Source organism: Notothenia coriiceps, unplaced genomic scaffold, assembly GCF_000735185.1.
Source record: "Notothenia coriiceps isolate Sejong01 unplaced genomic scaffold, NC01 NC01_scaffold00024668, whole genome shotgun sequence".
Lineage (NCBI taxonomy): Eukaryota > Metazoa > Chordata > Actinopteri > Perciformes > Nototheniidae > Notothenia > Notothenia coriiceps.
In genome coordinates, this window is record NW_011357369.1 from 3,849,044 (window position 1) to 3,870,806 (window position 21,763).

Genomic DNA, 21,763 nt, shown 5'->3' on the forward strand with positions numbered 1-21,763 from the left:
ATCGGAACTGGACTCTGACGAGGAGCTGAGCGAGCTGATTGGTCAGAGCACTTTCCTCTATACACCTTGTCATTTAAGACATTTTAATTAACTGATAAGAGAACATATGTTGAGGTAATACTGGCCCACAGGTTATCGATCAATATTAACTGAGTTAATCTCTTCCTATATCCATTTTCCTGCATTTCTCTTTCTAACTCTCTTTCCTGATTTATTTTTTCTTCTTTCTCCCTCAGTCTCAGATCAGAGGCCGCTGAGCGTGGAGGTTGGCGAGGCCTCGACTCTGATGCTGCTCGGAGCCGAGCAAGAGAACGCAGAGCTGAGGAGACGACTGGAGGAGCTGCAGGCCCAGCAGGAGGTCAGGGTTCAGGGGTTTCAGGGTTACGACTCTCAGAACAAATAAATAACAGTTTACACTTCACTGCACTTCAGAAGCACATCGCCAACTCAATAATACCAATTGTGATTAAAACTTCTCATGTTCATGTCTTGGTTGGAAGATGTTTTTAATAAAAAATACCTTTAGACACACCTTTACATGGCATCACTAAAGTCAGGCAGGAGGCACGTCACTATAGGGGTAAATGAAACGGGAAAAGCCGGAGTTGGAGGAGTTAAATACCCATTCCTCTCTCTGCAGGCGGACTCTCCAGATCCAAAGGATGAAATGGCTTGCTTGGAGACGGAGCACCAGGGCACACTCAGAGAGGTGAGCTGAGAGGAGAATAAAGTTAGCTTTAGACCTTAATTCAACAGATTTGACTCGTGCAGATAACATAGACTAAAGGGATGGGGAAATTAAAACTTATATAATCTTTACCACTAAACACTCATCAATCTTAATCCTAGTTGTCTGTCAATCAAGTGACATTTATTGCTAAAAAAGGTTAATCATTATTGCCTCTACACACATATATAATATATATATATATACAGTATATATAGATGATTAAATATTCAATTAATTCAGCTCTATATATGTCACATAGTATGATATCAAAAATATATCTTAGTGTTGTTGTTTGAACTACCAGTTATTACTGTACTTTTCATAACAATAATATGAATGCTGATTCAATATGACTCAAACACAAACACCTACAGAGGCTGTGTAGGCTGTTTGAAATGTCAAATAGATAGATCTCCAGATAAGTAGAAATCACCGGTAAGTTTTGACAGCTGCTCCAATGTACAAATGGTGTATGAATAATATACGTATTTATTTTTACAATGTGGTAAATATTTTCTCTAGATTAAACCAATATTTATGAAGGCTGATACCTGTCATACCTTATAGGAATAAGTTACAACGATACAATGGAGGACCAAAAGAAAAGACACAAGGACACTTAAGAAGCAACAAGCTTTAAAAACATCCCAATATCTCACTTTTATTATGTTTCTATTTTTTCTTTCAGTTTCAAAACATGAAAAATGAAAATGCCACTTTGAAGCAGCACCTTGAACTGCTGGTGACCAAACTCCAACAACTAGAAGATAAGAAGAAGAAGGAGGAGGAAGGAGTAAAGGAGCCAGACAAACAGAAGGTGGAGGAGGAGGAGGAGGAGGAGGAAGAGGAGAAGAGAGGAGTCCAGGGCTCTGAATCCTGCAGGGGAGAGGGGGAAGGAAGGGTGAGGATGACGGGGGTGAGGGAGAGAAGAGGAGAAGTCATTGGGAGTCAGAGGGAAGCAGGAGTTGGGGAAGAGATTGTACATGTTGAATCCATAGAACCATGCAATGAGGAGGTCGAGTCCAAAAGGAGGGGAGAGGCAGAGGGAGGTCAGAAAGACAAAGAGAAAAAGGAGAAAGAAAGACAAATAAAGAATGAACAAACCTCAGTAACAACAGACTCAGAGATCCAAAATCACCCCAAAAGTGAAGAAGATAATACAGAGACTACAGTTGCAGATCAGGCTGTTTGTGCCCTGTCTGCTCCTGATGTGGAGCTTCTGACACATCGGCTCCAGGAGGCCCAGGAGGAGGCCGAAAGGCAGGCGATGGTGGCCCAGGATCTGCGCTCCAAGCTGGGGGAGCAAAGCAGAAGGAGCTGGGAGGCAGAGCAGAGGCTGGTGGTCCTGGAGGCCGAGCTGCAGCGTCTGAAGAGAGCGGCCGAGAGCCTGGGAGACGCCCGCAGGCAGATAGAGGTACGCATGGATGAGTGGGAGGAGAGAATGTGCTAATAGAGATATTTAGATCATGGAGGTTTGCCTGGTTGGATGGATGAATTAAAGACACATTGTGTTCAATAATATTAACACAAAGGAAGAAAATATATCTTAACAGCTTTAGAAATAAGTTTGAACTGAATTATAATAATTTACAGAATAATTTCATTCAACGCTCTAATGTAAATGTAAATTGTGTCATTCTTTCTTCGAAAATAGAATTACCAAATTACATATCAGTAGTAGCCTATACTTGTACTTATTTAATGTTGTAGTAATCATGGAGACAAGAGGCAGAGCTGAGTTATCTAGTTGTGTTGTGATGTTAGTTGGTTATTCACTGAGGAATACCCTTGTTTTTATGCCATGCTAGTTATATCTCTCCACAGATGACTTTGTTGACCGTTGTCTTGTGCACCATTTTGTTTTAGACTGAAGTAACAACTACCGGATGGGTTGCATTGACAGGGTCAAACATTCATGATACTGTTCTGCCTTTTCCTCTATCTACAAAGTTTCACATTTCCATTAAAATATCTAATAATGTACCAGATATATGGCAACAGATTTTTGTTTTAGCAAATGTTAGCTTGCTAAAATGCTAAATTCAGGTAGTAACTTGCTACACTTAAAGCTTAACTTTTAAAACAGTGCCATGTCAGCATTGTCACTGTGAGCATAGTAACTGAAAACCACTGCTGTGTACAGCCTCAATGAGCTGCTGGCATATAGATATGTTATGGACCTACATATATTATTTTACTTACTTAAGATAAGTTAATCAAAATAAATGAATTCATTATACCAACGCCATTTATTTGTAATAGCACCAAGTTAATGGACCTTCAATTGCAAATCATGCATGAGTTGCTTTCAAATAATCTATGTGAGCCATAAGATCAAATCTTATATTAAAGTGTTTGTATGAAAAAGATGACAGTTCCCCAGCTCAGAGTTTTCCTGTTGTTCTCTCAGGTTCTTCAGGCGGATGGGCTTGTTATGGAGGAGGAACTGTGCCGCCTGCGGAGCCAAGTGGAGCTTCACAGCATGCAGACCACGGTCATCGCCACCCTGGAGGGGGAGCGGGCCGCGCTGGAGAGAGACAGGGACACACTGCGCAGCACCATGGACGCCCTGCGCACCGCCCACCGCAAGGTTGAAAAGAACACACAAACACACACACACAAACACACACAATGCAGCTGTGACACCAAACATTTTCATGACAACGACAGATGTCATTTTAACTTCAGGGAAGATGGATGAGAGGCATAGATTTAGACATTTACAAAGCAAATGAAAAGGAGCAGATATTTTGTGAACCATCTCAAACCCCATGTAACAGAAATGCATTCAATTGTTTAATAGCGGATGTCACTAATTTTGTAATCTCTTTAGATAACTACTTGACTATATTAAATACAATATATGTGATAAGGGCTTTGCTTGCATGTGTTTTGTCTTGCATTTATATCTGAAATCTAATCATATTATTGCATGGAGAAGCTGTTCAGCGGGGGGTGGATTTGACTGTGTGAACCGCGATATTCACGCATGGTCAAGAAACTCCTCCACAGTCAGAGGAGAGATCTCAGGTGTTGGTACAACTTATTTAGTGTATTTCCCTACATGAGGGTTCAAGGAAAAGCCAAACCAAAGAAGAACTTTTTCAGATACTTCATTGCCGGATAAAGAAGTCTGAGATTTTCTGAAAAAAAATGATGAAGAATAACGAGCTAAGTGTGCTATTTGCTGTAAAATTGCAAGACATCAGAGAAATTGCAAGCGAAGGAGAAGAGCAGTGCTAAGTCAGCATGAACAAAATGTCATAAAAGTATTCATGAATACCTCTCATTCAGAGTGAGTCGTACATAATCCTTCTTCTGATGCTGCAATATTCAACTGTGTTACCCGCCTCTTCATGCAGAGAAGATCCTGTGTTTGTTGTGGATGTTGTACCTTGACAACAGTAACTTAAATACACAAATAAACAAATACACTCAGTTCTGCAATATGCAGTTTTCAATTCAATGTAAATGTTAAAAATGTTTTGATATCCAGCTATACAACCGCATGGAATCAGATCATATAGATTTATAGTAAACACTTGATACTTCCTTATATTTTACTAAAACAACACTCCACTCTCTAAATGTTAAAACAGGAGGAACCACTTTGCCAGCATTTTTGTTAACGAGTAACATAACTTACATCAGCGCAGTCAGCCCCAGATTAAGTGTTCATTTCATCATAAAACAGCAGATTCTCCATTTATGTTTGAGGAAGACTTTATATTCTGACCACCAGGATGAGAAGCAAAGACTCAGAATTAATGGAGACTATAACAGTGCGTGGTAAATGAATCATGAAATGCACTCTGCTGCTTTCAGCTGGGGGGGTGAATAAAACCCAAACAGGAAATTACAACTCATCTACATTCTCATTCTCTTGTTGTTGTTGTTGTTGTTGTTGTTGTTGTTGTTGTGGTTTACCAAACTATTTTGTTTTGAAACGTACTCAACAATATGTATTGATTTTGGCACACTTTTTCTCAGTTTATGATGAAAGATGTTGCATAGGTTGATTTCATTTGCATAAATGAATATCCCTAAGAACTCATGTTTACATTCAGTGCCACAAATCAATACACATTGTTTCAAACCTTGAGCTCAATTATTATGTAGAATGCAGTTTTGTCAATAGAAAGCATTTTCAAACAGATTTTAGTAACATATTTAAATCTTGATTGTTAGTGTTTTGGCACATCTCTGCCACCTGTAGTCAGTGAAACAGGGTACAAGTATTGACTGGCAGGAATTAGTCTCACATTACCTGCATACTTAAGTCAAATTGTAAGGTACTTTTCTGTTTGAATACAATATTTTAAGTTAGGTTACTTAAGGAAAGAAGAAGAGTCCTAACTATACAACAGTGGAAAACATCTCCATGAATGCCAAAATGCTCCTCTGAACAATTTAGCCTACATATCTTTTGAATTTGGTATTTGGGTTGTATTGTCAACATAATTGTAAGGTTCTGTTTCATACTTATTTATTGCCTGTCTCATTGGTCTAATTTTTAGATGCATCACGTTTTGTTGGCCTTTAACTATATTTTTAAAGTTTGTGGCTATGCAGTGCTCTGAACGTCTTCTGCTGAGAGCAACTATTTATTTTATTTGTAGTCTTTTGTGACCCTTTCTGATTCATGTTTCTTCTTTGATATGTTACTGTTTGTTGGTGACTAAAGCAGTTACGATTTCAGCAGTTACAATTCAAATTATTGAATGTTTGTAAAGTAGTATTAATGATCTACTTTGTCTCTTTTGCCAGAGCGACCAGTTCGAGCTCACCACTCAGACTCTCCGGGCGGAGGTGGAACGTCAGGGTCGCAGTTTGGAGACTTCTCGTCGCCGCGAGGAGGAGCTGGAGGCAGAGCTGCGCGAGGCGACCCTGGAGGCCGAATCTCTGGCGCGGGCGCGAGACCAGGTGCTGCTGGAGGCGTCGAGGCTGGAGCAGGAGAAGGAGGTGTCTGAGGCGAAGCTGGACGGCCAACACAAAGAGGGGAGGCAGAGAGAGAGGGAGGCAGCGAGGCTGAGGCAGCAGCTGGAGAGCACCACCCTCACCCTGGAGCACAGCAACCAGAGAGCTCGGGCTCTGGAAGGCGAACACAGGTACACAAACACTCCTGTTCACACACTTAACCTTGATCTAAAACTGAGGTATGCAATTAACTTTACAATGCATCAGAGAGCTACCTGGCTGCACCATGCATTTATCTTTAATGTCAACTCTTTCTTTATTCAACCTGTGTCTGACCTATGCTGCTGCTGCGGCTTGTGTGTGTGTGTGTGTGTGTGTGTGTGTGTGTGTGTGTGTGTGTGTGTGTTCAGGCGTGTGTGTCAGCAGTTGTCTGATTCCAAGGAGCTCTGCACTCAGCTGCAGGACCTGGAGAAGGAGCTCAGCACTCGATTAAGCAGCATGGAGGAGAATAAACAGCAGCTGCAGGAGCAGTACGCAGATGCTCAGGCCAAGATGAGTTCAATGTCCCAGGTGTGTGTGTGTGTGTGTGTGTGTGTGTGTGTGTGTGTGTGTGTGTGGTAGTTCAGTCACTTAGTCACTGACTGGGGATGTATTGAATGGCAAACTCGCCCACACTCATCTTTTCACCTTATCTAATCATAACAGCAGAGATTCACTTTATAAACTGATATCTGTACTTAAACTTATTTTGATGATAGTTTATTCTATGATACAGATCACTGCTTTATTTCCCACAGCATCTAATCTCTGAACGCTGCTTCTTATCTCTGTCTTATCAGGACTTATCAAATGAGCAGGCAAGTTCCCAAAAACTGTCTGCTGAAGTCGAACGTCTGAGCCAGAAGCTACAAAAAGCCGAGGCCAAACTCAAGAAGACAAACGATTCTTTCAACAACTCACAGGAGAAAATAGAGTCGCTCTCCCAGTGCCTTAAGAAAAGTGAATCCCTTCTCCAGTTGGAAAAGAGAAGAGGAAGTGCGGAAGTGGAAGCTACGTCCAATTCAAATTCAGACTCTTCTAGCCAAATGCACAATTGTCAGACTCACACCCAGGAGACCTCACATCTGGATCAATCCCCAGCAGCTGGCAAAGGTCGTGACCTTTCCACGACCCGGGAATTCGCCACAGGAGAGACAGAGAGGCAGCTGAGTGAGAGGCTGATAGAGCTGGAGAGAGAGGTGTGTATCTGCGTTGGAATATAGTGCCGTGAATGTGTGTAGCAGCCTTTGAATCTCATTTGCAGGGTGTCTGTGTGATGGAGATGATCTATGTTATGTTGAAATTCTTGCTCTAGGGGTGCTTGACGACTATCAACTCACAGTGGGCCTCCACTTCCACGAGTGCAGCACTTTATTTCCAGGACTACCGCTTTATCTCTGCTCATCAGTTTTTATAATGTCACCTCGGCTACTGTTAATCTTCCTTATCTCGTCTGCTGCTCTCTTGCTCTAAAGCTCTCACCTTCTCTCTCTCTCTCTCTCTCTCTCTCTCTCTCTCTCTCTCTCTCTCGCAAACACACATACACAGACACACACACAGAAACTCTTACATCAAGCACAAGGGGCAGCTCCAGCGTTGGCAAGGTCGAGAATGACTTTCAATACATTGCTCAGCAGGTGACCTTAAGTTTTAGATTAGAAAAGGATAATGTAAAAACTGTAACAACAGAAATGTTAAAATACTCTCTTAGAAAAGTTAGAAAAAGTCCAGAGGGTTTATCAGGAAAAATTCACTTTGAGTATTAAAAGTAACATTTAATCTTGTTAGTGATGTTAGATGATTTAATACTGATGCATTAACGTAGAAGTCATGGTGTGGCTGCTCAAGGTGGAACTGGTTTACACTACGCAATATACAGCTGGGCAGATTAAATATAAATCTGAGGTGTCACAAGATGATCAATGAGAGAAGAAACGAAAAATAAGAAGTCTCCTAAACTCAGTCGTTTAAATTATTTTTTGATTTTTCTCTTCTTTTCTTTTCTTTTTTGAGAAATGGCTCAAAACATTAAATATTTAGGGGATATATTTGAGTCTCAAACTGCTAACTTCTCATTTGAAATGTGACAACATACAACCATTTTTGTGATTGTTCAAAAGCCAAACATGCTGAGAGCCATTGGATTAATGTTCAACAAAGTAATTTATTTAAAAGGACTTTGTATGATTTTAAATGTAGTATCTTAAACTGAATCATGACTACAAACTCTAGCTTCCAAACAGCATTAGAGGAGTCAAAGTAGAAAGTGCCTCAAAAAAACACTGAAGCACAGTACTGGAGTATATGTACATAATAACTTTCCTCTACTGACATTGGCAAGGGAAAACAGTGAAGAGAAAAGAAGGAAATCTAAAAAAGACCGTGAAAAAAGTTACAATCCCTGGTGTAGCAGAACGACTCAGTCAGGTGCCGGTAGGAAATGTGAAGAATCCAAAATGAACAAAATAAGAATTGCTGCACACAAAGAATTGAGCTCCAGACCCTCCAGATGACTCACACATGAAGTGTGTGCGTTGTTGCTGTGCCAGAACTTGGATAAATGTTCAAATATATTCACATTGTTTAGTGGGTGTAGAGCCAAGATTTTTTGAGCGGTAAATTCGTCATTTTGGACAAAAACACCAGATTTGATGCCCTCAGAAAAATGTTGCTACATTGTCTTTTTTTATCTTTCCAACACAACGCCAGATTAATGCAGTCCTTTCTTTATGAGAGCAGATTTCACTGTTAAGAGTCACAAATAAGTTTTAAGATTTTATAATTGGATTATAAACGCTTGTGCAAAGATTACACCCACCGAAATCTTGCACTAGGTGTAAACAACAGATGTGAGCTTCTAGTGTACATGTTATGCGTTATATATTTCAGCAAACTGTTAGACACTGGATGAATTTCATCTCTGTGTTTATAGATTCACACTAATGCACATAAAGCTGCTGTACCTGACTGAAGTGCTTTAAAAGGTCAGCTGCAGATGAGGTGGTAGTTCAAATGACATGGATATTTCCAGGCGTGTCTGATGCAGCTGCCTCTGTACAGGGACGCTCTCTCAATATTCAATGTCTCTCCCTCAGAGAGCTGTGGCGGTTGCAGGACGGGAGGCTTCGCTGTCGCGGTTGTCTGAATCCCAGGAGACGGGTGAGCACCTGAGGGAGCAGCTGGAGGCGCTGCGGCGGCACGGCCTCAGCCTGCAGGACTCCTGCACCAGTCTGCAGACACTCAACACCCAGCTACAGGTGACCAAACACAGAGGAAGAGCATAGCATGAGATACAACTTCATTGATCCATTGCAGGGAAAGTCACAATGACTATGGCTGAAACCATTGTTCAACTTGGAAACAATTGACTCCACATTGTTTTAAATGTGGTCCTTCTAAATTAAAGCAAATGGATGCGGTTTAATCGTTATACCCTTGCAATGTGTAAGAAAATACTGTAGTTTTTATGATTGATAACCTCTGGACTACCAGACTACTTTAATGTAGGGAGATTACATATTAGTTATCTATTTTTAAAGGTTTGTCAGGCTTGAGACTAATTAATGATTCAGTTTTCCATGCTATTTGGACAAGACATTGCGTCTTCACATTCTGAACTTGGGTAGATCATCAACCGATGCATCAAGTGCCACCATTAAGTTAACATTATACAGTTTCAAGTACTTTATGTTTATGAATAATATGCTTGATAACTACTAAAATTGCTATTATCCTTAGCTGTACTTGGGGTTTAATAAGCAAATATACTGTATGCATGCCAACACGCTAAACTACAATGTTAAACGTTATAACATTATAACTGCTAAATATGTTAGCATTGTTCTTATATGCTGTGTTTGCCTCACAGAGTTACTTGTGTGTGGACTTCAGACTTCAGTGGAATTCTCCACAGTGTACTTGGAATGTTTATATTTCTTCTTCATTATGTTGTAACTTTTTATAGCAGTATGTGAAAGTTCTACGTAGTGCTAGCATACTGCATGTGGGACTATGAGGAAACTTTAAATGGGTTGTTGTTTTTCTGCTGATGTTGCTGTTTATAACACACAGGTGGAGCATGCATCCCTGAGCTCCCAGCATGCAGCGGTGCTGGCGCGCTGCAGTGAGAGCGAGGCGCGGTGTGCGGCTCTAGAGGCCGAGTCCAAGGTATGGGCGCGGGAGCGAGAGGATTCAGTGGCCAGGATGGAGGCTCTGCGGCGGGACCATGAGAGGATGACGGCTCTGCAGCAGCGGCAGGAGGTGGAGCTGGAGGATCTGCTGGAGAAACAGTCTCAGCTGAGGAGCAACACCCGCAGCCTGGAGGCCCAGCACAGGGAGCTGGAGGCCAGGTACACACACACACACTGCATTAAACAAGACCCTTTTATAGACTGCAAACACATCAAATCCTGACTGCTGAGTATTTTTCTGACCTTGAAATATACACACTCTCTCTCTCTACAGTTAAAGCCATAATTGTTGTTTTTGTTGGGCTGAATGTTATTTTTGCAATATCAAGGTACAAGGAGCTCCTGGATGGTAAAACCAAGCTGGAGGAGAGAGAGCAGGAGATTAAGATGGAGAGAGAGGAGATGGAAGCAGAGGCTCAGAGGAGGCTGGAGAGGGAGCGAGAGCTGGCGAGGCTGAAAGAAGACAGCGAGAGGTAGCAGATACACTCACCAATTAGCTTCATCAGAGAGATCTGATCATCCTTTCACGCCTCTCCCTCTACTGCATGATTGTTGCCTTACCTATAGGCAAGCAGCAGCATTATTGTCCCTAAATTAGGCACAGGGACCGACACAAGAATTGGTTTGGATGCAAATGTGCACAGCATGCATATTTTATTCCTGATTTAAAACCTTTTTGGCTCAAAACAGAAACACAGACTTATAAAGCAAACCCACAAATACGATGAAGAGCTCAGGCTCACTTGTAGGATGGTGGTGTAGGTAGTTTGGATATTTTACAACATCCACAAGCAGAAAATATAATGCTTTTGAACTCAAATAATTTATTCATCTTAGATGTTGAGTTATAGTCTCAGCCCTGATTTTTTTTTCCTTTTGATCACACTGATGTGTATTCAAGCCACTGATTGAGGCTTAAAATACTTAGAAGTGCATCTGATTACATTTTATCTTGGAGGTTAGTGGGTATATAATGATGATGATCATCATCATACTGATACTTATGTACCCTAATTACTTAGTCAACCAGGATTTCATCGTCATATTTATGTGAATGATTACTCTTGACTGTCTCAAATCATGGGTTGTCAAGCTGGAAACAGGATCTCCTCCTCCTGGTTGTCAGATGACAGTTTGTACAAGACAAAAAATAAGCATGTCCATGCAACTTCTTTTACATGATGAGCAATGTAATGTTCTAACTGAATCAGCGAAATTACATATACATCAATTTGTCAATCGCAAAAAATGAACAACAGATTTGATCAATAGATAATCTTAAAATATCCCGGTTTAAGAAAAACTTGCAGAAATACAGATAAAACGTCCCAAACTAATATGTTCATTAGTTTTTCCTCTGTTATTATAGTAACCTTAATATCTTTCGCGGGTTCATTTTTAACTAACATAAAATGTTTTATTCCAAAACACTTTGAATCCACATTGGGAAGATAAAATGCTTGAGGTTTACTACTGACTATTACCATATTACAATTTCCCCCACAGTGACCATTCAGAGTTTCATCTCATCTAATTGCTGTTCTCGTTACAAAATGAAACAAAGAAATATTTTCTAAGCAATGGTCTAAAACCTCTGAGTGACCCCGTAATGTGTTCTTTAGCTAGCTTTAATGAGCTGATGTCAGTTTGATCTGTTGTTGTTGTGTAGCTTTGTGAGGACTCCTCATGTTATGTTACTTATAATATAATAATGAGCTTCAGTTAAAGAGCAAACAAATCATACACAACACTTTTCAAGAGTCAGGACACATGATAGTGCCAGCATTGAGTAAATGTTGTGTCTGTGTGTGTGTGTGTGTGTGTGTGTGTGTGTGTGTGTGTGTGTGTGTGTGTCTGTTTCTGTGTTTGTGTGTGTGTCTGTGTTTGAGAGAGAGAGTGTGTGTGTGTGTTTGTGTGTGTGTGTGTGTGTGTGTGTGTGTGTGTGTGTGTGTGTGTGTGTGTGTGTGTGTGTGTGTGTGTGTGTGTGTGTGTGTGTGTGTGTGTGTGTGTGTTTCAGGCTGCAGGCCCAGCTGAAGGAGGGGTTGGCGTCCCAGGCGGAGCTGCTGGCTCAGGGCTCGGAGCTGAGGGGGGAGCTGAGCGCCTCCCAGCTGGAGCGGACGCGGCTGGAGGGGGAACTCAGCGGCCTGAGAGGATCCAACCAGAGCCTGGACCTCAGCAATGCCCGCCTCACCAGTCAGTACCAGGTATTAACCACACACACACACACACACACACACACACACACACACACACACACACACACACACACACACACACACACACACACACACACAGAAATGCACCCACACAGCTGCAGTTTTTCTGTATTCACGCCGCATTTATTGCGTCACAGCAGAGGCATTCAGGTACCCTCTTAAACATAAATGTGGAGAGGGAGGAACTGTGAGAAGCTGCCATAAAGCACATTTCAGCTTTATATTTCAGAAAATTAATACCAAGTAGCTTTATTTGCCCTCAAAAGATCTTAATCTTTCCATGTATTGCTGTCAAACATGCGCTGAATATTGAAAAAGTTCTTTAAGCAGGGAAGTGTTGTTTGAGGGACAAAACAGGTGGAAATTGACTTCCTTGTAAAGAGTTTAAGAAGTCAACCAGCAGCTGTCACATCATGCTGCTTCATCCAACTGAATCACAAGCTGGCAAAGGACTTTTGGCCCGTTGATATAAAGTATAAGAAGCAGAAATACAAAATCCCTGCAGTAAGAACAGCAGGAGGTTTCTGGATCATTACCATCAAGTTATTACAAATAGTTGAATGTTGGGTAAATATATATATGAATATCTTAATTATGTATATTTGAAAAAGATTAACCTTGAGCCAGCTTAGCTTTGTTTGGCATAGAGGCTGTAAACAATGGTAATAAAATGCTCCTACCAGCACTTCTAAACCTTTTAAATGACCACATTGTATCTCAATTTGGTTTCACAGCAGGTTATCTGCGATAATGCTTTTTGGTTCTGAGCAGTTACCAGGCAACCATCTCAAGGAATTTGCAACTGGCAAATAAATAAAAAACTTAACCGTACATAAACAAAAGGTTTTCAGTTTTACACATAGAAAACAAAGGTAATACAGTTTGTTATTCATTGAGCTTTAAAGGTGCTTGTAGGTGGGCTCTGATTTCATTCTTTATGCTAAGCTAATTGCTAATCACAAGCTTGCAGGAGCTTGATTTGTTCCATGCCTCTGAGAGAAGCCCCCTCCATCCCCTGATAGCAGAGAGAGTGAAGGGGAAGAGGGTTCGGTCTAGTCTGTCTGACTCATCAGTGTTTTACGTCACTGAAGTACGCTGACCCTGGCTCTGAAATACCAGTAGCCCTCTGTATCGGAAAATCCATCCATCCATATTTGTGGAATTGCAGAAAGATTTGTAATTGAGAGTTTTTCTTCTTGCTTCCCACACTGTGAAACTATTCCTTTAAATTACTAACCAGAAGCAAATTAATGCAAGAACATTTTAAAAATGCAGAATAAGCATTCCTTGTTGAGTCTGATGAGCCAAATCGTCTCATCAATTTTAAACCTGCCCAGGGACCACAGATGTAAATTAGCAAGCAGCTAAATTAAAAGTATCTCTTCTCCTTATGTGAGATTAATGTTGTTGTATATGGTCCCTGACTAAAAAAGTAAATCACCAATTACATCATTTCTAGGTTCATTTTGTATACATTTTCCCCCCAAATTACTTCTTTATCCAAACTGTCCCTTAATTCAAATGTACCAGCGTTCCAGTGTGCCTCAGATAATGCATATTAAATATTCAGCACCCCACAATGTTATACTGTAGGTATTAGGTTTAATCCTGGTAATCAGACACCCAGGCTTCTCATTATGCTGTTTTGTGAAGTGAAGAAATGAAAACGTTTTGCTTTGATCAAAAAGTTTGGAGCCTGTTCGGTCCCACAGTTTCAGCAACTCTGCTAACTCATTTCACTGAAGTACATCTTAATGAATTGCGGCTAAGTAGGCTAAATAATTGGAACAAATTCCCAAATAGTAAATCAAGAGAGATGTCCATGTACAGGTGTGGCCATACCTCCTAAGTTTTCTAAGCTTAGACATTTACTCAGATGTAGAAAAACATGCCCTCTTTCTACTTTTCTCACTGCTTAGTGATTTTATACACTAGATGCTGTGGATCAGTGTGTTAGCCTTGGATGTTAGCTCTGCCTTAAACACCATCTTTAAAAAACTCTCACTGCTCTGGTTTTGTTCACACAGCTTGTAGAGCAGCTGAATTCATTATTTGGTCATTTATAAGAAGGCACTTTCTGTGTATGTGCTTTTCAGTCGCTCCGGTGAGCTCTGACACCTTGCTTCACACTTCTGTCAGGTTTTATTATTCAGTTTTTATTTTTAGACCAATGTTCTAGCAGTTCAGTCATCAACTATTGAGTATCTTTACCTTTTTCAGTTATATTGATGATGAATGTCTTTCAACTTTAAATGATATTTATACAGATACATAGTGTTTTGTCTGTCTTTAACATCTGTTGCTCTACTTGAATGGTTAGTGTAAAAATGGGCTGTAGTATTGGTATATTATGAGTCAGTTGATATAGAGTACAAGTGGAAAACTGCACTTTAAAATATAACCATCATTCTTGTTTTATTAATGCCAGTTTAGTTCAATATTTAATTTGTTAAAGAAAAAAGGATGGTTTTTGTTTTATTCAACAAGCTATTTATTTATTTGTGTGGCAGTCAAATCAAAACTGACCTCATATCTGTTTATTTATCACAAGTAATAGCTTCAGGGAATATTCCACAAAGTCATTGAATGTTTTCCTTATTTTGTATTAACATGTAAGTATGTTCTGTGTGTAGCTCTTGACCCAGTTAAAGGGGAACATGGAGGAGGAGAACCGACAGTTAGCGGAGCAGAACCAGGGTCTGCTGAAGGAGAACCGATCCTTAATGGAGCAGAGCCTGGAGCGCCGGGACCAGCACTACTCACAGCAGACGGAGTACCAGTCAGTACACACACACACACCCACACCCACACACACACGCACACGCGCACACGCACACACACACACACACACACACACACACACACACACACACACACACACACACACACACACACACACACACACACACACACGCACACACACATGCACAATAGTCCAGATTAAGTCTGTCTAGCTTGTCTTTAACTTTGTTTATCGGATTTTTTTGCAAATGAATTACATTACGTTTCGTGTTACTTTGGGGAACGGTAAGAAAAATACTCAAAATAATAAAATACGCCGTATTATTAGCACTATATACATAATAGTAATATTTATTTGCATTTACTTTATTGTCAATTAACTGAAGCATACAGTATTGAACAGGGAATCAGATATGTGTGTCAACAATATTGTGGAAAACAACAGTTATTATTTATTTCCAAGACATAAAAGCACTTGTGAAAAGATTGAGACTGAGACAACAATTTCACAGTCTAACAGCACCCAGCAGGAGGCCTTTTGAAATGACTGTTAAAAGATTAATCCAAGATTTAAACTGGTTTCACCCTCTGAATTTAATAAGACATATTTCTCGAAAATGTCATCTGTTTGTAGCTTTTTACTTTTATTCTGGAAGAGATATTTTTTTCGTAAAGGGTTATTTCTCCCCCTTTAATGACTGATAAAGATGTCACTGTTAATGAACACACATTTCATTCAGCACCCCACCACCAGGATTATCGACTGGTGGCTCTCCGATACAATTGAATGATAAACAGCCATGTTCACATTTCATATTCCAGATCGGCACAGTTATTATAATAAACAAAGGAATAAATCACACAAATTAAAATCAATCCACATTGCAAACTGGGATTAACAGGATAATCAAGAATCCAAGATGTAAAGTTGGATTTTGGTTTGATTAATATATGTAAATTGTTGCAGGATATCAATTCAGTGAGTGGAACAAACAGATGTTGCAGATTTCATACAGATAACGTACAAAAATATAGTTTTTTCTGATTTTTAAGCTTGTTAAGAATAATTTTAGGGTCAACTTTAAGTAGCTGAAGGTCAAAGTCACTCTGGGTACTTAATATAAATCATAAATAGTGCTATGGGGGAATGTTTCATGGAGTGGATTTACATTTTATTTAATCTTATTGATATAGGAGGACAGACAATACATGGGCAAGAGCTCACAATGTCTGGACACATATAACTGCATACTGTTCTGATCCACATTAATGGCAGTAATGCACCTAGCAAAGTCAAACTAGTAAAACACATAACAATCTACCATCGAAAAGCAAGGAGACACTGAAAAGCTAGTAAACATGGATTTAAACTATGCAAGGTCAAAATATATAACTGTTAGGTTCAAGGTCCAAGGTTCTTTATTTGTCATACGAACATAGCTACAGAGTAGTTATGTCGATGAAAATCTTAGGTCACAGGCTTCTCCAACAGTGCAACACAATAATACAGAAAAACAGAAAAATATAGTGCAAGTAAATATTAAAAAGTAAATACAAAGAGAAAAACTGTTTAAAAAAAGTGAAATAGTGAAATAAGAGTCTATATGCAAGCTATTGGAATGATATATTAGATAAGATAAATAATTACTAAGCAGCAGATGAATGTTATGGATGTTATTACAACAGTTCAGGTGTTTGACAGTCTTATTGCCTGTGGGATGAAACTGTCTCTGAATCTGGTGGTTTTTGTCCGCCAGATTCATGGAATCAAATATTAATTTGTCTTTGAATGTTTTACGAGTAATGAGTTGTACTACAACTTAATTGTTAGGTCTTAAAAAGTGTTTGGGTGAGAAGCAACACATGTAAACTTGTTGTTCACATAAAAACTGACTACCTTTACCAAGATGGGGTACTGGTGATCCAACATCAAAGGCTTACTGTGTAGCCTACTGTGTCTAATTTTTTATCTGCAGAGATTTTTTATCTCTTTCAATTTACATCTTAACACCTGAACATTGGGCAAACTGAGGGAGGAGTTCAAACTGCTCTAATCAATATTTTCAAATAGATCCAATAACTACAGGTGTCTTTGAAAAAGGGTTGTTAGTAGTCATCACCCAACTCTTCAGCTCCCTCTGCTCTAAAATGTTTTTTGAATTAGATATGTTTAGCTCGAAGCACACGATGAGTAAGGGGTTTCAAATATTAAGCACTGTGTTAGAAGGAGACAGGATTTGCTGTTCACTGTAGGAAAGATCTTCAAGGGAACAATCCTAAACTCCACACGCTCCGACCTCTAGGCGCGTTCATGCTAAATGTGCGAGGGCTCAGGGCTGTCCAGATGTCAAATGTTCAAGTGCATGAGGGCTCTGATTCATGCTTTTCAACACAAACATCGGACCTTTTGTGAGTCCCCATGTCTGCAGATTTGAGGGACTTGCCTATAGTTCACAGCCATGACGACTCTTTGTGTTGGGCTTTTCCTGCCCCAAACAAAATGTACCAAAATAAGCATGGATGGCGTAGGGAAGAAATCCGCTAGGACTGGGACATTAATATTTAACATTTACAATATTACTAAAAATAAAGAAAAATGAGATCAAATTGTGAAAAGTTGTAGCCACAGTCAAATGCTGCTTAAGGGACACTTTAAGGTTTATTGAACCAAATTATGCTATATTAATATATGCCCTACTTTTAATTATTCATTCATTATGCATTTAATAGAATATGCATTTCCTAAGATAATGTAAAAGATTTTTGGAAACCACACAGGACAACAGACCTGTTATTGCTTATAGTTTGTAAATTCAGAACTTTGTAAAAGACAAAGTGTTGCTCACCCTGTAAGGTAAAAGCCTGAATGATGTGAAAATCTGGCATTCGAGAGCACCTTGAGATGAATAGATGCAAAAAGAAAATCCTAGAGAGTACTTGTCAAATACATACCAGAGGTATGTTTTTATGGCGATGCATTTTTCCTTGTAATGTTTGATGTCATGATGGTGAGTCCCTTTTATCCTGTTTGGATAACCAGACTTTATCCAGTGTCGCTCTCTCCAGTCCCACTGTTCATTATTAATTAAAAAAATATTCGAACTTGTTAAAAAAGAGTGGTGTTTTGTGGGAATACATTTGTAATTGTTCTCAAGTAAAATAAAAATAAATAAAAATCTGTCAGGCTCTTGAAACCATTTCTGAGTACCCAAAGGTTTTATGCTTGTTCTAAAAGCTTTAACAGAAAATATCAAAAGATTCACTGAGCAGCATTTATTTTCTGAATGAATAGATTAGAGTTTTATCACCCCAGTGTCTGAAGTTCAAAACCAAATGTATACTGTGCTTTTATAAACCGCAGTGTTTATTCCTGCAGTTCTGGTTATTTGAGCACAAACTGCAGGTCTCTGTTCAGAGCCAAGTGCGCTGCGGTGTGGTTCATTAGGACTGAGAATGTAATCCAAACTAACACCAGGACACAAATCCAAACAGGCTGGATGTTATTGTTTTTTAACCTGCAGTTTGCCTAGCTTAGAAAAAACAGGAAATAAAGAATGAGGTGAAGGCAAACTGAGTCTGACTGAGGCTTATTTTCAGCTTTTTATTTGTGTCCCTTAGTGGAATGAGAAGCTTAAAGACAAGTTCATCATGAAAAGATAAAATAACAAACAGTATGACACAACAGTCCAATGACTCTGCTGATTTAAAGACTCACAAAGTGAAGTGTCTGGCAAATATATATTTAAGACCTTGGGAAGTGCAAAAGACAGTTTAGATGTTTGATTTACGAAGTCACTTTGTTGTGAGTGACGCAGAGCAAATGAGGCAGTGACTTTGTCCTTCCAAGTTTAATGTTGCAGGAAATGTTCTGAATTCAGTGAGCAAACATGTGAGGAGGCCTCATAAACTTTCATGAAATAAATCGAATAAGCCTTCGAAAGAGCTTCATCAAACTTTTAAAACGTATTTAATAAATGAGATCCTCATCTGCTGCTCGATTTTTGAAGAGGTTATCCAGAACAGATGTTAGGAGAAAAAATAAAAAGCGCTAATGGCCAACTTATTCAATAAAAAAACATCCAATAAACTAGACTTACCTATCAGAAAACGAAATAAGGAGTCTAAAAATGTAATACTTACCCGGTATAATGTTTACCATGTTCACCATCTTAGTTTAGCGTGTGCTAACAAATGCTAATTGATATCTGATACCTGATATCATAGAAACACACCTGTGAGTTTGCATTGCAGATATATGGTAAAAAGAAATAAAAGAAGGATATCCAAATGTTTTTGCAATTTTTTTGTGTGCAATCTGCATTAATGTTAACGGAAACTCATCCAAACAGTAAACATTACATGTAAGTGCAGTAGTGTTATGAATTAGATATCTTCCTCAAAACCACAAATGAAAATCTCATCGTTTCATTACAGGAAAAGTCTGGCTAAAAACAATCAAAACGATTTTCTGTGTTTAGTTAAAACATACATAAGTTAATACAGTATCATAAAATGCCATGTGTGATACTTAAACATGTGAATGGGTAATATACAAAAGATGTGTCTTCTGTTTTATGGCAAGGCATGGCACCGGAAATCATCTTTATGGTGCAGACCCTGCTTTCTTATTGTCCACAACAGTATTTTTTGTTCAGTATCATTTCAGTATTTTTCCAATAGTATAATATTTCAGTCTTGACCACAGCGGTGTACTCGCTGAACAACGGACCAAATGTCATCCCTAGATTCATGCCGCTAGCATGGCTAAAAATGTACCCGAGCCTTTGTACTGACCGTTGCTCACCTTGAATAACCTTCCTGATCTTTTCCGCTCACTGCTGTGCGTCAGTAACCAGCGGTCAGCTTATACTGTCAGACTTTTGTTGAGTCTTTTTTTTTCCAAGCCATCTTTTCTGTGGCATGCTATTTCTCATCAAAGTCCTGCTTTGTTTGTCCTCACACCACAGCTCAATCTCTGAGCCCTCTGCTGAACAGCCACACATTTTCAACATCTTGACATTGCTTCTTTTATTTTTCTTTGGATTCATTTGATTTACATGTTTTTATTGTTTTATATAATAGTATCTTACATTTATATAGTTTTATTTGGCCTCACTATTCGGCTTTTCTGTTGTTATTTAGCCGTGTATCCTGCTGTTGCACTTTGTACACTGTTTTTAAAGGTGTCATACAAATTGGATTATTTTTATTATTATTATTACCTTCCACACACAGTCTCTCTTGTGATTTGTTGGTTTAAAGAGAATCTAGTAAAAAAAACAACACAGCAGGCTTAATTTCTCTGTAGTGAGTTTACAGGAACTTGGTGATTCATATGCCATCAGCCTCGCAATAATCAACGGGTAACGAATGCATGAACTGAATCCAGCAGGCCTTCCTACTCAGCTGCTTTGTTCTGATGCTTTGTGTGTTTTCCTTCAGGGAGAAGCTGAGCGAGCTCCGTCGGGAGAAGCAGAAATTGGTGGAGAAGATTATGGATCAGTATAGGGTCCTCGAGCCGAGCATGCAACCTCCATCCAGCAAAGCCAAGTACTGTATAGAAATATATACCTTTACACCGTTTACTGTAGCTTACTATTTCTGTGCATCTCAGTACATTAAAAGATAGATGCTTTATTGATCTAGAGGGAAATTAAGGCTTCCAGTTTCTCATACACAACAAAACAAAGATACACAGAGGACTAAAAACAGCAATACAGAATAAAATATAGCATTGATAGTACAGTATGTGCTAATAATGGTAGTATTGCAAATGTATGTTGCTTAAAAAGTAATAAAACATTCAAGCTTACCTTATAGTCTGAATATAATAAAAACTGTATTTTTTGTGCACAAGTTATGTTCAATTGGGGCCACAAACTGTGTTGGTTGTTAGCCTGCATTTGCACTTCATACTTGGAATCTGCAATGTAAGATGTTGAGGTTTCAGAGTTGTTACAATGTAAGTTTATATAATCCATATGATCGAAAGCTGTTTTTACATGTTATTATTCAATAAGGTAAAATAACCTGGCATAAAGAGACATTCTCCTAGCTGATTTTCTAGGAGAATGTCTCTTTATACAGTTGCAAGAAAAAGTATGTGAACCCTTTGGAACTACCTGGATTTCTGCATAAATTGGTCATAAAATGTGTTCTGATCTTCATCTAAGTCACAACAATAGACAAACACAGTCTGCTTAAGCTAAAACCACACAAACAATTATATGTTTTTATGTTTTTATTGAACACACCATGTAAACATTCACAGTGCAGGGTGGAATGTGAACCCTTGGATTTAATAACTGGTTGACCCTCCTTTGGCAGCACTAACCTCAACCAAACGTTTCCTATAGTTGCATATCAGACCTGCACAACGGTCAGGAGGAATTTTGGACCATTCCTCTTTACAAAACTGTTTCAGTTCAGCAATATTCTTGGGATGTCTGGTGTGAATCGCTCTCTTGAGGTCATGCCACAGCATCTCAATTGGGTTGAGGTCAGGACTTTGACTGGGCCACTCCAGAAGGCGTATTTTCTTCTGTTGAAGCCATTCTGTTGTTGATTTACTTCTGTGCTTTGGGTCGTTGTCCTGTTGCATCACCCATCTTCTGTTGAGCTTCAATTGGTGGACAGATGGCCTTAAGTTCTCCAGCAAGATGTCTTGATAAACTTGAGAATTAATTTTTCCGTCGATGATGGCAATCTGTCCAGGCCCTGAGGCAGCAAAGCAGCCCCAAACCATGATGCTCCCTCCACCATACTTCACAGTTGGGATGAGGTTTTGATGTTGGTGTGCTGTGCCTTTTTTTCTCCACACATAGCGTTGTGTGTTCCTTCCAAACAACTCAACTTTGGTTTCATCTGTCCACAGAATATTTTGCCAGTAGTGCTGTGGAACATCCAGGTGCTCTTTTGCAAACTTCAAA

At 39.3% G+C, this 21,763-nt stretch overlaps 1 protein-coding gene across 1 annotated transcript in view; it reads left to right on the forward strand.

The window, feature by feature from the left end:
- Positions 1 to 1,575: 1,575 nt before the first annotated feature.
- Positions 1,576 to 21,763, forward strand: part of LOC104955694 (girdin-like) — a 24,384-nt gene continuing 4,196 nt past the window's right edge. The window contains exons 1-11 of the mRNA XM_010783081.1: positions 1,576 to 2,144; positions 3,141 to 3,320; positions 5,498 to 5,838; positions 6,058 to 6,217; positions 6,487 to 6,885; positions 8,782 to 8,943; positions 9,758 to 10,035; positions 10,206 to 10,349; positions 11,894 to 12,080; positions 14,726 to 14,871; positions 20,277 to 20,389. Coding sequence (XP_010781383.1) covers positions 1,638 to 2,144; positions 3,141 to 3,320; positions 5,498 to 5,838; positions 6,058 to 6,217; positions 6,487 to 6,885; positions 8,782 to 8,943; positions 9,758 to 10,035; positions 10,206 to 10,349; positions 11,894 to 12,080; positions 14,726 to 14,871; positions 20,277 to 20,389 — 2,617 coding nt within the window. The 5' untranslated portion in view covers positions 1,576 to 1,637. The remainder of the gene's footprint in view (positions 2,145 to 3,140; positions 3,321 to 5,497; positions 5,839 to 6,057; positions 6,218 to 6,486; positions 6,886 to 8,781; positions 8,944 to 9,757; positions 10,036 to 10,205; positions 10,350 to 11,893; positions 12,081 to 14,725; positions 14,872 to 20,276; positions 20,390 to 21,763) is intronic.